At 40.4% G+C, this 15,499-nt stretch overlaps 1 protein-coding gene across 1 annotated transcript; it reads left to right on the top strand.

The window, feature by feature from the left end:
* The first annotated feature begins 11,270 nt into the window (after positions 1 to 11,270).
* LOC142342651 (myelin expression factor 2-like) lies at positions 11,271 to 13,605 on the top strand. The gene has a single exon (XM_075394097.1). It carries the CDS (start codon positions 11,312 to 11,314, stop codon positions 13,001 to 13,003), a length of 1,692 nt encoding a protein of 563 aa, XP_075250212.1. The 5' UTR covers positions 11,271 to 11,311; the 3' UTR covers positions 13,004 to 13,605.
* Positions 13,606 to 15,499: the final 1,894 nt, after the last annotated feature.

The raw sequence follows: 15,499 nt of genomic DNA, 5'->3' as shown, positions 1-15,499 counted from the left end.
TTCATATTAATTAGACAACACATCTGATGCGCGAATCACTACTCCAATCATACTAGTGACCTTTTAAATACTGAACAAGCACGCCATTACATTTAACTCATGATATAAATTCTCTCGCAGAGCAAAATATTACTCGTAAAACCTCTACGAATTAATCCTCTAATCAGGATATAAATCATGCACCGGTTGTATGGTTTATTGAGAATAGTTTTTTATCTGCCCGGTGAATTACTACTTCGAATTTAACCACACCTAATCAAGCTAATTTAAATACTATTCGCGCACCGCAAGTACGCTTGACTCAAAATAAGTTAACACTTGCCCAGCAAAACACTACTCTAAATACAAAGCTAAGTAGTTCTCACATTTTGCATGCCTTTTTTCGTCTCGCGTACCTTCGCACTCTAGATAACTGTCACTCACAGCTCATGATGCAAATCCAAATCATTCTGCACTACTAAATTTTGCACCAAATCTGAAAAAACTTTTAGAATTAAGTCGAACTAAACTGTCAATTGAGTCCAAATCACACAATCCTTTCCAAATTAACACCAATAATTATAATACCACAAACAATTCTTGTACTTTATTGGATACCAAAAAAGAGTGCTTTTTTGCCCATTTCAATCATCAAAATCAGTCGCAAATTTGTTCAGTAACATCATTTTCTAAAACTTCTAACAAGAAGAATCAAGCATTATCCATTATGTGCAAATATTTCGACCCACGTAGAGTTTACAACAGATACTGCACTCAACACGCAACGCCAAACACTTTCCAATTCGAAACTAAGTACATCACTAACCGATAGTTCCTAAGTTCTAGCATCTGAAAAGCTGTTGTTGACAGTCTTTAGCAAAAATTTGATAACATCCTTATCCAGTAAAGACGCAGTCTTAAGGAAGTTAGAGACTGCATACTACGCGAAGATGAGGCTAGGCTAAAAATGGCGCGACCATCATGTCAATAGTGGTTGTGTTTGCATGCACGAGAAGGTCGCCATTCCTCATGCACTAAAAGACGAGGTAATCGAAGACTTGCATGCAGTCACCCGGGCAGCTGGGGGATGGTTTGTATGGCCTAAAAATGCTGGTGGCCCTTTATAAACCGCGAACTCCTTGTTTGCTCAATAGAATACAAACCCTGCACAGCAATTGGTAAAAACCATACATCAAAATTACCCGGCAAGCAATTCGAAAGTCAGAAGTCAGAAAATCAGGAAATACAAATAGATTTTGGAGGTCTTTTTAATAATAAGTAAGAGCATGAAATTTACTTATTGACATTTGTTGGTCGATTTTCCAAATATGCATCCACAAAAATTTTTGATATCGCGAATTCCTCAATTGTATAAAAATTTCAAAACAACTATACACAACTTTATGGAGTATCAGGCTCTCTAAGAACAGACCAGGCTCGCTCTCTGATTGGTAGTCAAGTAAAAGTTTTTGCATTGAAGATTATTTAAATTTGATCCCAGCTCCGCAATTGATCACTGAGCAATTGGTCTAGTAGACCGACTTATTGGTACAATAAATCAACGTCTTGCATGTATTAAAGAAGCAGTTAAGGAAACAAGTTCAATTAACAACAAAGCTGCACTTAACTTAATAAAATACCAGCTAAACATGCAAAAAAGTCTATTTCTATTAGAATATCGCTTTTCTAATGACATTTGGGTTGTCGTGCTAACAGTCCGCTTAGCAATATCAGTACTTCACCAAGTTAAGTTATGACTTATACACTATTTAGACAAAGAGATCGTAACTCCTAATGAACTTCTGCCTGAAGACCACTGGGGCACTATAGGAGCAATGGGGAGCTTGAGAAGAATGTGCAAGGCATCTCTGGAGCCTGAAAACAAGGAACGCGAGGCAGAAGACCAAAATTTTTCTGATCGTGAAATGTGCATCGAGACATACTTCTCAAAGAGTCTGCTGTACAAATCAAACTGGCAAAAAAACGACATCCACAAAAACCGATCAAAGAAAAATCTGGACGACTTGTATGAGGTGGTGGCCCAGGTTCAGTATTGCAGAAAGTGTATCAGTACTCATCATTAATACGCGAACCAAAGACACTCGACGTCACAGACGTTCGAAATAATGACATAGCGAAATTCGGGAACCGGGATGAAGAAAAAATAAGCTCTAGGATTATATCAACAGACGAGGTCCCCGTCTTTTAGAGAAGACAACGGAGTCTAAATTTCCAGCCACATAAAAAGTTTACACGAAAACAAAAAAGGTAAGGTAAAATAAACATCGTAAACTTGACAACGCGAGCGATCTATCCTCTACAAAATCGAATAGTTCACGCGCAATGCCATTGTGCATTCTGCAAAAACCATCCATTCTTGCCCCTCAAACAAACAAACATTTTGAAAATTCCCGCTCCCATTTTAGACCAGCCAAGCCAATAATTAAAATTCCACCAAGTACCATTTCTAAAGAACCAAAAATTCCTACCGCATCAACACCTCGGGAAACTCTACAATTAATTCCTCCTAGATCTAGGAAACGACCAAGAGAAAGCCATAAATAATTTTGATTTGACCATTTCAATTCATCTCTAGAGTTAATCAATTCATGCCCTCCAAATTGGTAACAATCTAAGCGCAAAAGACGAGCAGGTGACATCGAGTCCTACCAACCATCAAAAAGACAGTCGATCGTTGACACTGCCACTCAAGATTGACCGGTTCCAAGTGCATATCCTTCGGTTTTCATCGGTAACGTCTCGGCTTAGGACCCGAGAATTCTCCTTGCGGATACTAGGCCTGATGACAACTTGGATTTAGGTGAGAAAAACAACCATTTTTATTTTATTTAAACTGTAGACAAAAACACAAAACTTCATCTAATTTACTAAAAATCACTAGCTATCATAACCAGCAATTGATTTGTTGTTTGTTATATAACCGATGAAAAATTATTAATATGTTATTAATATCGATATTTAAAAAATTTTTCATGATGTTTTTCAGTGAATTTTTCAAAATTACCAAAAAAGGAGAAATGTCGTACATATCGTACATGATAACCTTGTTTTATATATTGCAATAAATTTCATATACGATGTACTTAATTGTACGATGTACTTAATTTATTTGAAGGGCAGTTAACATAAAGTCGTGTTTAAATCATTTACACCACAAGTTGATTTATCTTGTTCACTAACGTGTCTGCTGCTTGTATTCCCGCATCGGGAATCTGTTGTTGATGACTCTTAGTATCTTCTGAGATTTTTTCTCTTACTTTTGCTTCTCGAGTACAGTTGCCGAATTGTTATTCATTAATTCTGCAAGTCGTCTTCATCCTCAAGTTTAGCAGAAAAGACTTAGATAGAGAATCCTCTACAAAACATTGTAAAATGAACGCGCCAAGAGAAACAGCAATCTAAAAGTGTTAAAGCTAACTCAAGCCTCAAGATCAATTTCACAAATCTGTCTCTCAATTCTGTACTACAGCCCCTTACGAGTCCTGTCAAGCAATGGATATATATCCAATGAAGCCACCGTTTACTATTGAACGAAAGTAAGCTTCCCCGTGTTGTGGAATTCTCCACTCTGCCTTAGGTGAAACAAACTTTTTAACCAGAACACGCCAAAAAGATAACTCAATCGACTTTGTGATGGTATCAGCAAATCTTTCTAAGAATCTTGGTAGTGATTGGAAATCCCATAAGAAGAATAATTTCAGAGATGGCCTATTTTATCGCCCGCTATATCTTCTCAAAAAAATTCGTTAGAACTTGACAATGCAAAAATGCCCCCCTTTGATGAGAAATACGAAGTCACATTCTGATGTGAGATAGGACCTGGACCATAAATTTATCGCTCTTAATTACGGTTGCATGTCATCTGTTCATATTTTATTTATTTCTAACATTTTTCTTTTTTTGATGACGATGACGAGTTCAAGGTTTTGCTACTATCAAAAACATCAATACAAACTTTTCAGGGGTTATATTAAATTTTCGTCGTAAAACTAAGACATCATGACAAAAATAGAAGTTGTAATTGTAAAGAAGTGGTTTGTATAAACGCCGGACAGCGCCCATTCAGTCCCATATTTTTATAGCGGTTTTGTCGTACGGGTTCAAAATATTCTTTATTGGTCAGAGCTACTTGGTGTCGTTGGAACTCTATTTACTGTGGGGACTGATTGTCAGGCGGTTAAGACTAATATAAGGGTCACTCTACTATGGATCCCAAGTTTATGCAAATGCGGATCACGCTCGTTGAAATGACGCGCTACCGTCAAAGCGTTGACGAAACCGTAAGTTAAGAGGAGGAGACCATTACTATAGTATAAGATAAATGCGGAAATGGTAATAAGGAACTGCTTATAGATCGTTTTTCAGAGTAAACTTCATTCTTGGTTCCATTTTGATTCTGATTACTATCAATTTCGTTAACTTTACTAACACTGCTTCACAGTCATGAGTCCACTGGGTTCAGTTGAGATTGTTCTCAATGGGTTCAGCTGTCTTCATTATCAATCTCTGTATCATCGCTCAACTGACATTCAAGCTGAGAAGCCCCATACACAAATTTATTCGATATTCGACGTGTCAGATGTAGACCGCATTGAAAGACCCGATATTGCAAGCAACAAATTCCGCTAAAACGTCTGGCCAAACAAGGGAAATAATATTAACGATTTCTTCGTCAACATTGAATAACAGATTACGCAAATTTATAGAGCCTTTCATCGGAGAGCAAGCTTCGCTATGTTCAACAAAACAAAGCGGGACAAAATTTGGTCGACTGCTTTTTCCGTCTTTTGTTTCCTTTTCTGCTGGAAAAGCAAAATTTTCAGGCATATCATTGGACGGCGCAGCGATCTTTCAATATTTAGTTCCTTCATGCGCAAAAACTGTAAACGATGAGTTATGGGCCAAACTTGGCGGCTCCAAAAAATTGGTAAACTCTAATTCAACCAACCCTTTCCACAAACTATAACCCACAAAAAAACTTCGTTGTGGGCATTTTTTTAAAGGAGTAGGTCAAGTACAGTCTTTTGATTGATTGTATCCTTTGATGAGAAGTTCCCTGATGACAAAATCTCATTTTACGCAATTAATGGAGTAAAATGGAGATTTGCATTTTACGCAATTAATGGAGATTTGTTATGGCAAAATCCTTGTACTGGGGACCTCCATTGGGAGGGTTTTAGAGGCAAGGTTCGGGTATGGTTCGTTAGAGTCAAGGTCCGACTCATCACATCAGGTCGTATCATTCTAACAGATTTCTTTTTTAGAACAATTTCTTGTGTTTTTGAATGTTAGCAGGCTCCGTGAATGGGATGTTTTGATGCCAACCATCTTCCTTCATCACATCAGGTCGTAGCATCGAGGTGCTAAACTGCTAGATCTCTGTGATGTTATCAATAAATACCCAGACCAGAAGCTGAACACTGTTGTAGTAATTGCCGGCTTCAATGATCACCGTAGTAGTATTGAAACTTTCATAGAGCATTGGAAATTCCTCATTCAGCTGATTATTGTTAAATTTAGCCCAAATAATTTGATTGTTCCCAAAGTTATACCCACCAGCTGTAATCGCCTCATAAATAAGAAAATCAGTGCCCTTAACTACGCTTTGTATAATTATATTGATTCTTGTGCCCTAAAGTTGTTTATTGTTTCACCCTCATTTAGAAATGTTCTTCAACCTAACCTGTTCTGTAAAGACACCGTGCACTTCTCCTTTCATGGAAACCATGTTTTCACTATTATTCTGTTTAACATCATTCAATACTTTAAATATCGTTGCTGTTACTACTCTCCTGTAATTAACTTAATCTAGTCCTCCTCAGTGCAGCCTTCCCAACTCCTAGCCCGCATCTTGATGGCTGATCAAACCCATTGTCCACTCTGCAAGGGTCCCCTACGTAGGGGAGGCGTCTGGTGTCATACATGTTATAAATATTTGCACGTGAAATGCAGTGGTCTAGCCGCAGCGAAAGATTGGACCGAAAACTTCAGCTGCAAAAACTGCTCTGAGATCACCGCAGCCACCGAAACAGCAATCGCAACGCCGGCACCACACAACGCTTTGATCGTTCCCGACACTGCACTCATAGATCCTGCAACATCGCACGCCCCCGAATGTTCCGTCGCCGCAGCATCGAATAATTTTTGGGACCACTTCCAGCCTCATCACGCGGTAACAGTGCGCCAAATATACTGCGAGGTCGTCACTTGGAAGCCCTCGTTCTTCACGCTTGGTAAGAACAAGACAGGGGAACAGTTCGCCGAAGCCCTTCACAGTGTCCTCTCCCCGATTGCCGTAAACACGGATAGATCCGATATATCTCTGACCCTCTGTATGATACTTCCGCACCTAACCCTCAGTCGAACAAAGAACACGGACAATGGATCGAACAATAAGACCATCAAGCGTAGACTGCAAGCATGGTACAGCTGCAACTTCTCAGAACTGTTCTGTGAAGCGAAGGCAATCCAAATGAGAATGAATTCAAGGAACAAACAGCAGCACTCTGACCTCAAGATGTTCAACGATTTCATGTCTCGTGGTAAGATCAGTAACTCGCGTTCTTGCGGATGAGCACAAAGGCGGCGTGCTCGCACCTACCGATCTCATAGACAGTAGACCGGTCCTCGAGATTTTACGCGACAAACATCCTGAAGGTCAACCCTTGGAGCCCAACTGCATTCAGAGCGAACATCCACGCACGCTTCCTTACCACCCTGCTGTCTTCGACAAAATCAGTGCCAGGCTCGTCCGAAAGCATGCAATGAAGACTCATGGCAGTGCCGGGCCTTCAGGTCTCGATGCCGATGACTGGCGTAGACTACTTTCTGCTTTCGGACAAACCTCCACGAACCTGTGCAAGCTTGTTGCCAAGTTTGCTAAGAGGCTTGCCACGTCCATAATACCACCGGATGATTTGATTGCATACAATGGTTGTCGACTAGTGGCTCTGGATAAATGTCCAGGTGTGAGACCTATTGGTATTGGTGAAGTAATGCGTCGCATCACCGGACGCATAATCGTCGACTGCATCAGGCAAGATCTAACATCCCTCGGTGGAAACATGCAACTGTGCCTGGGCCAGAAATGTGGCATAGAATATGCCATACATTCGCTTCGCCACAGTTTTGATGATCCCGAAAACGAAGCAATTCTTCTAATTGATGCCAAAAACGCTTTTAACGTGCTCAATAGACGAACAGCTTTAGAGAACGTGAAAGCCTTATGCCCATCTTTGCATGTTGCCTTACAGAATTCCTATAGCCACCCGTCTCATCTCTACATCGGTAAGTCGACCATACTGTCTCAGGAAGGTACGACACAAGGCGATCCCCTTGCGATGGCAATGTATGGAATCGCAATCCTACCCCTAATAACAAGACTTCATAATGACTCTTTGACTCAAAAATGGTATGTTGATGATGGTAGCGTCGTCGGTAAGTTAGAAGATATCAGGGCACTCTTCGACAAGCTCACTGAGCTCGGTCCCAAGTATGGATATCTTGTCAATCCTCCGAAGTGTCAGTTGATAATTAAGCCAGGAGGCGAGCGCCAGGCGTCAACTGTGTTTGCAGGCAAAAATGTGGAAATCACGCAGGGCGCTCGAGTCCTGGGATCAGTTATCGGAAGCTCTGAGGCCAGTAAAAATTTCCTGAAAGATGCAGAAAATAAATACACAAAAAGTTTAGACAGACTTGGTCAATTTGCTCTCACCTCTCCCCAGAATGCCTTTGCATGTTTGACGAAGGGGGTTCAACAGAAGTTGAGCTTCCTTTCGCGTACTACACCTTCCATGGACGGGGTTCTGGACAAGGTGGAGGAGCGGCTTGGCCGAGTCATACCGAACATCGTCGGCAAAGAAGTAATCCAAGAGGAAAGAGAACTTTTTTCTCTCCCTCTCAGAATGGGTGGGCTTAGCATCGCCCTCCCACAAGATCTTCACAAAAATCTTGAGCAATCAGTTGAACTCTCAAGACCATTGGCGTCATTCAATAATATTCAACAATGTGAAGTAGAACAAACCAAGATCAGTCTCAGACAGAAAGCAGACAATCAACGTGAACTCATCTCGAAAAAATCCAGAATCGAAAACAATCTACCAGAAATGAGGTATACCATCCAGCTGGCCTCGGAGAAAGGAGCATCAAGCTGGCTTAACGCGCTTCCGTTGTCAAAACATGGTTTTGACCTCACGAAGACTGAGTTCCGTGATGGAATAGCACTTCGCTACACCTGGGAAGCGAAGAACACGCCAGCCATATGCCCATGCGGGAAAGAATTCAGCCTCACCCATGCCCTCCATTGCGCCAAAGGCGGTTATACGCACCTACGACACAACGAAATTAGAGATGTGTTTGCAAACCTGATGGATGACGTTTGCCACGATGTACAGATAGAGCCAAAACTTCAGTCGCTCGATGGAGAAATTTTCTCGAGTAATTCCACCACCACTGATGATGACGCTCGACTGGACATCAAGGCAAACGGTCTGTGGGGCTCCCGCTTTAATTGCACTTTCTTCGATGTGAAGATTTTCAACCCTCATGCGAAGAGCTGCCCTAAGACCATAAAAGATGCATACAAATATCACGAGAGCATCAAGCGAAATAAGTACGAAGAGCGAATCCGCAAAACCGAACACAGCAGCTTCAATGCACTGGTTTTTGTTTGTTCGGGTGGTCCAGGTCCATCAGCATCGCGCGTTATGAAACAACTCGCAACCAAGATCAGCGAAAAACGCGGAGAGCCGTACGTCGACACTATAAGCTACATCCGAACGAAAATCAGCTTCGCACTTCTGAGGAGCTGTGTTCTCTGCTTGAGGGGATGTCGTGCCCTCAAGCCTCCTGTTCTCAGTGAGACTTCGATTAGCGCCGTCGTGGAGGAGGGAAGGCTGCACTGAGTGTTTGGCTGCTTATCTTTATTCATTTGCTTATTCCTTGATGATCCATTTTTAATCCTTCCATTCTAGTTCCCTATGTGTGCTATATATATATATATATATATATATATATATATATATATATATATATATTTATTTATTTATTTACTTGTTATTTATTTTTGTGACTGGGCCGTCTTTACACTGTCTGGAGGGGAACAGCTTGGAGTGCAGCATCCGGCTACTAAGTGCTACTCATCATACCCTATTTTTCGACCTACATCCATCGATGCCGGATGGTGTACACGGCCCCTTTTTTTTAAAAAAAATTAATGGAGTTCGATGTTTTTGTTATTTCCTGGAATTAGTCGACAAAATTCAATTCATCTTGCTTCCCGCCAGATTTCTTCTACCTCCTCAAACCAATCCAAAATTTTTTGTTTGACCCGCAAGCACTCCTTTCCTTTGAATCAGTCTTCTGTTTTTGAAACCATTAACGCATCGGCAATTCAAGTAGCTGCCATGAAATCAGGGAGGCCATCGTCCGTGAGGCTAAGACGCAATCGAATGGAGGCAAATTCTGACTTGCTTCAGAGTGAACTCAATCAATATTGCGAAAACATTATCCAAAATTGCCATCAAATCAGCCATAAAAACTTATGTTAAAAAACGGCAGCAAAAACAGTTTTTCGCCTCAATAAGAACTTTTGCGTTATAAGTTTGCGTTGGAGAGGTCTTGTGCAATAATATTGAGAAGTGTTTTGTAAGTTGCATTGGAAATTACTAAAGCGCAAGAGTGTGTTTGAAAAAGCAATTCATTGAATTGCTTATGATGCTGTTGACAAAGAAACAGTTCTGCTAAAAGACTCTGAAAGTGCAATCGACATTGAGCATTTGAAAGTATAAAAAGAGTTTGTCCTGCTTTTAATTCTGTTGCTGAACTCATATAAGACCCCGTCCAATCTCGTTTGCTTGCAGTCCCAAAACGGCATCACCTGCGGATATCTTTATGCCTTGGCGATATATGGTATAGCCATACTGGCTCTGATTGACCTCATGTGCATATCGAATGTAACGCAAAAAGTTACGCCGAGGATGGCAGTGCTGTATGATCTAGATGAAGTTTTCACTGATTCATACGATCATGTTTAGCATTTTGGGTATCTAGTAAATGCTCGGAAACATCAATGGATTGTAAAGGAGAATGCGAACAAAGCTTATGAGATTTCCAGAGGAACTGCTGTCGATGTTTTTGATGGCTGCCTTGTTTTTGAGGCATTTTTCTGGCAACCCCAAAACTTTACAATCTGCTTAAGAAAAAATGGAAAAACATCAAATACTGTTCACGAAAAGGTGCTTGGCAAAACTTGCCTTCTTGGTAGAACAACTATTTCTCAGAACATTTTGTTTAAGGAAAAAATCTAATAAAAAAAATTTTGGGCGTCGTTTTTCTACTTTCTTGTCACCGATGGACGCACGGCCGTTTTATGAGAATGGAAGCTGGCAAAAATGATGTTCTCCGCATGTTACCTGAAGACAAACGCTACATTCCGTGAAGGAGATTAATGACGTGTGCCATATCGTCGAAGATGAGCAATCACTTCAGTTGCGAGAGGGCGATAGCTTTTACATCAAATCTACTAGCACTGATGACAACCCCCGATTTGACATAACAGCAAACTTTTTCTGGGGGTCCAGATTCAGCAAAACTTTCTTCGACGTGAGAAATTTTAAGTTGGCCAAAAGAATCCCATTAGAAGACAAGGAAGCCTACAAATATCACGGGGCAATTAAAAATCAAAATAAAATTAAAATATCAGCAGTAAATTTTGGAAACGGCGGAAGTAATTTTCCGCTCGTGTTTTCCTTCATGGGATGCGCACGACCCTCTGCAAGATGCCCTGTAAAGCAACTAGCAATAAATATCTAAAAAAGACGACACATTCTTGCTGGCAATAACATATTCTGAGGAAGAGACGTTTCAGACTCCTACGCGCAATTATCTCTCAGAGTCCGGCGTGGTACTAAACGCGTAATTGAGATTGATAATACTTATTTTGTTGTTGTGCGGGAGTGGAGGCTAGACGCCCTTAAAATACAATGTGTTTGGTAATTTTAAATTGGCTTTTGTGAGTTTCTATAGCGGGGGCTCACTGTTCTATCCATTGGGTGGATCATATCCCCATTTTCCCTTGTATTTTCTTAAAAGATGATGAATTTATTTTTACTAACAACTAGGAGTTCAGTCGCCGCTCACAGGTTCACTGACTACCCTTTCAGGAGAGGGGCTTTCTTTTGATTTACTTTTTTAAAACCAATTTTGTCTGGTTACTGCGAATTTTATCATGGGGTTAAGTCGTGCACGGTACAGATTTTTGGTGTGTGCTTTTAAATGGTTGTCTTTTTCAGTTCTGTTTGCAAAACCAAAAATGGACAGCGAATCAGATATTAATGATCGAAAGCGCAAATTGGATTCTCCTCCTCGAAGATCGGGTTTTGGCGATGGTGACAGGTGTTGCGAAGTAGTCGTGTCTAATATTCCGTACGAATTCCATTGGCAAAAACTAAAGGATTTAATCCGAGACAAAGTTGGTGAAGTAGGACATGTGAAGATTTGGCAGGACGATGGCGGCCGACACAAAGGCGCAGGAGTGGCTGTATTTCCATCTCCCGAACAGGCTAAGAAAGCTGTTGATGAGCTCAATAGGCATGATGTCAACGGTAGACAATTGGTTGTCAAGATGTTTACTGAGGAAGAAAAGAGGAAACGACAACGAATGGAGGACCGTAAGGATGATAAACAACGTGGAAGTGGTGGCAGTGGTGGTGGTAGAAGCTCTGATTTAGGAGATCGGCTCGGCGGACGGTCCGGCGAAGATACCAATAGTCGAATTTTGGAGATGGTCCATACCATCATGAATTCTGATCCGAGCGTTCTGAAAAGTCTTGGTGTCAATGAAAATGTCATAGAAGCTGTTAATTCGGGCCAGTTGTCCGACACTGTCTTTGTGGCTAACGTGGACTACGCCATGAAGTGGCAAGATTTAAAAGATATTTTTAAAATGGCTGGCAATGTGTTGAATGTCAAAATGGTCGATGGAACTGATGGAAAAACCAAAGGATACGGAACAATCCAGTTCAAATCACCTCTAGATGCTCTGGAAGCAGTGGCTAAATTCCATGGTCAGACCGTCCGTGATCGTCGCATGACCGTTAAAATTGACCAAATGTCCAAAAATAAGGTCTCAATTCCTGAGCTAATGGCAGACTTTGGACCTCGCAATCCTCCTCACCAGGAAATGATGCCTGCTCGGCCTTTTGGTTACGGTCCTTCTCTCGGAGGAGTTGGTGTTCCTCCTCTTGGTGGTCTTGGTTCGACATCCTTGATCTCGCGAGAGTTAGAGCTCGAGCGTCTTGCATTGCAAAGAGAAAGGGAAAAGATTTTGATGCAGTCTATGGGTTCTGATAGGCCTTCGTTTCCGGGTGTTGGAGGGGGTTTGGGTGGTGAATTTGGCCGACCATTCCCTCCATCTCGTTCGCTTGAACCTCCCCTTGATTCGTTTCGTTCATCTCTGCCGCCTCCCATTCCCCAAATGGAACGGCCAGATCCAAGAGGAGGCGATCTTCGTCAGGAGGAAATGAAGTTGATGAAGCAATTGGAAATGATAAGATCTCAAATCGGAAGTTCTGGTAGTTCTATGTCGGGTGGTCTTTCGTCTATGACTAGCACTTTCGGTGGTGCAAGTTCTTTGCAAAGTAGTAGCTCATTTGGTCGTGACATGTTGTCGGGAGGCAGTGCCGGTGATCAGGCAAATCCTGCCTTGGCTCCAGGTTTTGGTCGTGCAGGCGCTGCCGCTCGAACTGGCAGCAGTGGAGGAAGTTGTCAAATATTCATTCGCAACTTGCCGTTCCAGGTGAACTGGCAAATGTTGAAAGATCGTTTCTCGGAATTCGGAAAAGTGTTGTATGCCGAGATTAAGATGGAGAACGGGAAGTCTAAAGGATGTGGAATTGTAAGGTTCTCGCTTCCACAAGAAGCTGAAAATGCAATAATGAGGATGAATGGAAAAGTTATTGATGGGAGAGAAATCGAAGTTCGTTTTGACAGCAGCGGCCTGTAAATTGGTTTCCAAGTTATGACAATAACTTCTTTTCGTTTCGGGGACTTACAGTCGATATTTTTTATTGTTTTATTTACATAACAGCTCGTGTCCCAAATGTGTTCTCTAAATTGATGGAACAGTTTATTGATTACGTTCGATTCTTGATTGGCTTTGATGGATTAACTTTTTATAGTTGCTCAATTAATGGTGTCCTAAACAACTCTGACATCGCTTCATTATTGGGATTTCATTTCATTCGCTGTCCACAAAAAACTCAACCGAATTTTGTTCCTTCATGTTTTGTGCTTCATTTTGTTGTTCAAATATATCGCTCAAATATAGGAATTGTTTGTGTTTTAGAGTAAAGTCAGCATTTAAACGATTTTTAAAGTTTCGCTATCTCACTGCAATGTAGTCTTTTGATACGATTGGTGTCCCTTAAATGGTGGAAAGCTTCAGCTAAGTTTCCGTTAACTATTTGAAAACTATTCTGAACTGCTAACAAAGTATAGTTTCAGGCCTTTTTCTCTTGCTAGCTGACTCGAAATAACTCATTACTCTTCGACTGTTCGTGTTTGAATTTCCTCTTTTGTTGTAATTTAACCTTTTCAGCATGTCAATTCTTTTCTCGTGTGTCATTAAGTGGTGCGTTATGAATCTCATGGAGTTAGTTCTACAAGGAAGTAGACCAAAATGATACTGTTCTAATTAATGGTTAATGGATTTTCTAACATGGTTTCTTAGGTTAAAAAAATAGGGTCACTTGTACTGATTCAAAGTTCCACTCTTGAATTAATCAATCCTCGTTTGCTGTAAATGGATTGTGGGTGCGAAGAAACCTATGTAAGTCCTCAATTGGGTTCAACTTGATTTATTTCGTGATGTGTTTCATGGGTTCTTTTAGGAAACGTTTATAAAATTGTATTTCAGGTCAATTTAAGAGTTTTCGAGATACTTAATTGCAGACTTTGATTTTAATCGAGAATAGCAGAATTTGATATAAATAGTCAAGTTATCTTGAATTGGGATGTTTTTGGAACGGGTCAGTGAAAATAATGGGAATTAACTTTGTATCAAAATGTTGCCTGACCTGTTGCGTGATGCAAAAATCTTTGATCAATGTCGAAATGTGTTTCTTTCTTCTATCAGAATTCGAGATAGAAAGGTTAGGCTGCCGAAGTTTCAGTAAAAAATGACCTACATAATTTTTGACAGTTCGAAACTCGTTTGGGTCATTGTGATTCATATTGAAGAACAACGGTTTTTGTTTCTTCTGTTTGGTAGTTGGTGGTGTATTTATTCAGCAAAAAATAACGTTTAAGTCAGCATGAAATAATCCTATCACAATGGTGAATGAAGGGTCAATTTGGTTCATCGTGACAAAACACGTTCTGCTACCAGGTAAGATGAATTTTAGTTCGTTAACGCTAATTAATCGGAAGCTATTGATTTCATGACCTGTCTTTGAAACGAAAATCATTTCCTTGTGCCATTATAATAAAAATAAGGTAAAGGGAAGAATCCAGCTGAAATTGCAATGTATCTCAGCAGTTCATCATCTGAAAAAGCAATAACGTTAGGAGCAATAAGGTGTCTTTCAATGCAATGGACAGCTATTGTCAATTCAATGGACAGCTAGTTGCATTCTGTTAAAAGAAACTTATAGGTGGATCCAAAATGATCCGCTGAAAATGTGAAATGAAATCTTGTTATATCCTTATTTACAATTCAAGAAGTTTTTATAGAATGTGTCGTTAAATGATGTGGATGTTTAATTGCTCTCGAACGAAGTTTGAAGCAATTATTGTACACGTGGTGGTCTTTTAATGCAAAATTTACGCTTAACCCGTGCCTTTGTGAGTGACTTTTACGCCGCCTTCTGAACTAGATTTGAATTGATCCTAACGCAAGGGCGTTTGAGATTAATTCGTTCGGTGTTGGTGAACTATGTTTTAATTTGTGAGCCTATCAAGTTGTACGATAATGAATACAGGATGAAAACGCTTTTTAAATTACTCTTGAACGAAGTTCATAACAATTATTGTAAACATGGTTGTCTTTTTTATGCAAAATTTTCGCTTGACCGTTTTGACTTTTCGAGTGACTTACGCCCTTGACTTTTTGCGTTTCGCGTGATCTAAAAATTTCTCTTAATCACAATTTCAAGCAGCTGAACTCAACTGGTGGCAATTTAATACTAAAAGAGTCAAATGAAAAGTGCGCCGAAACTGGTGCCATTTTTCACTTTAAATCCGCACAGTGGTATATGTTAACCCCTAATATGGTTATTTGAAGCTCACTATTGAACTTTTCAGTCCCATTTAGACTCCCCCAACTGAAGCGGGCTGCAATTGATTAGAGCTCCCACTAGTCGTCCGAGAGCAATTCTTCGGACGTTTAGTCGGTTATGTTTGGTTTAAGAGAAAAAAATTGATAAATGTGTCTATGAACATTTAAAAAACGGTAAACTTTTGCACTGTTTACCTTAGAATCGGTGGCACTCAATTCTTTAAT

The sequence above is a fragment of the Convolutriloba macropyga genome, chromosome 7 (assembly GCF_964194025.1).
Source record: "Convolutriloba macropyga chromosome 7, txConMacr16.3, whole genome shotgun sequence".
Classification (NCBI taxonomy): domain Eukaryota; kingdom Metazoa; phylum Xenacoelomorpha; order Acoela; family Convolutidae; genus Convolutriloba; species Convolutriloba macropyga.
The sequence above is the reverse complement of the archived record's forward strand: the minus strand, read 5'-3'. Positions and strand labels throughout refer to the sequence as shown.

Excerpts from the sequence above, each read along its gene's own strand:
- LOC142342651 (XM_075394097.1), top strand. The coding sequence starts at position 11,312 with ATGGACAGCGAATCAGATATTAATGATCGAAAGCGCAAATTGGATTCT.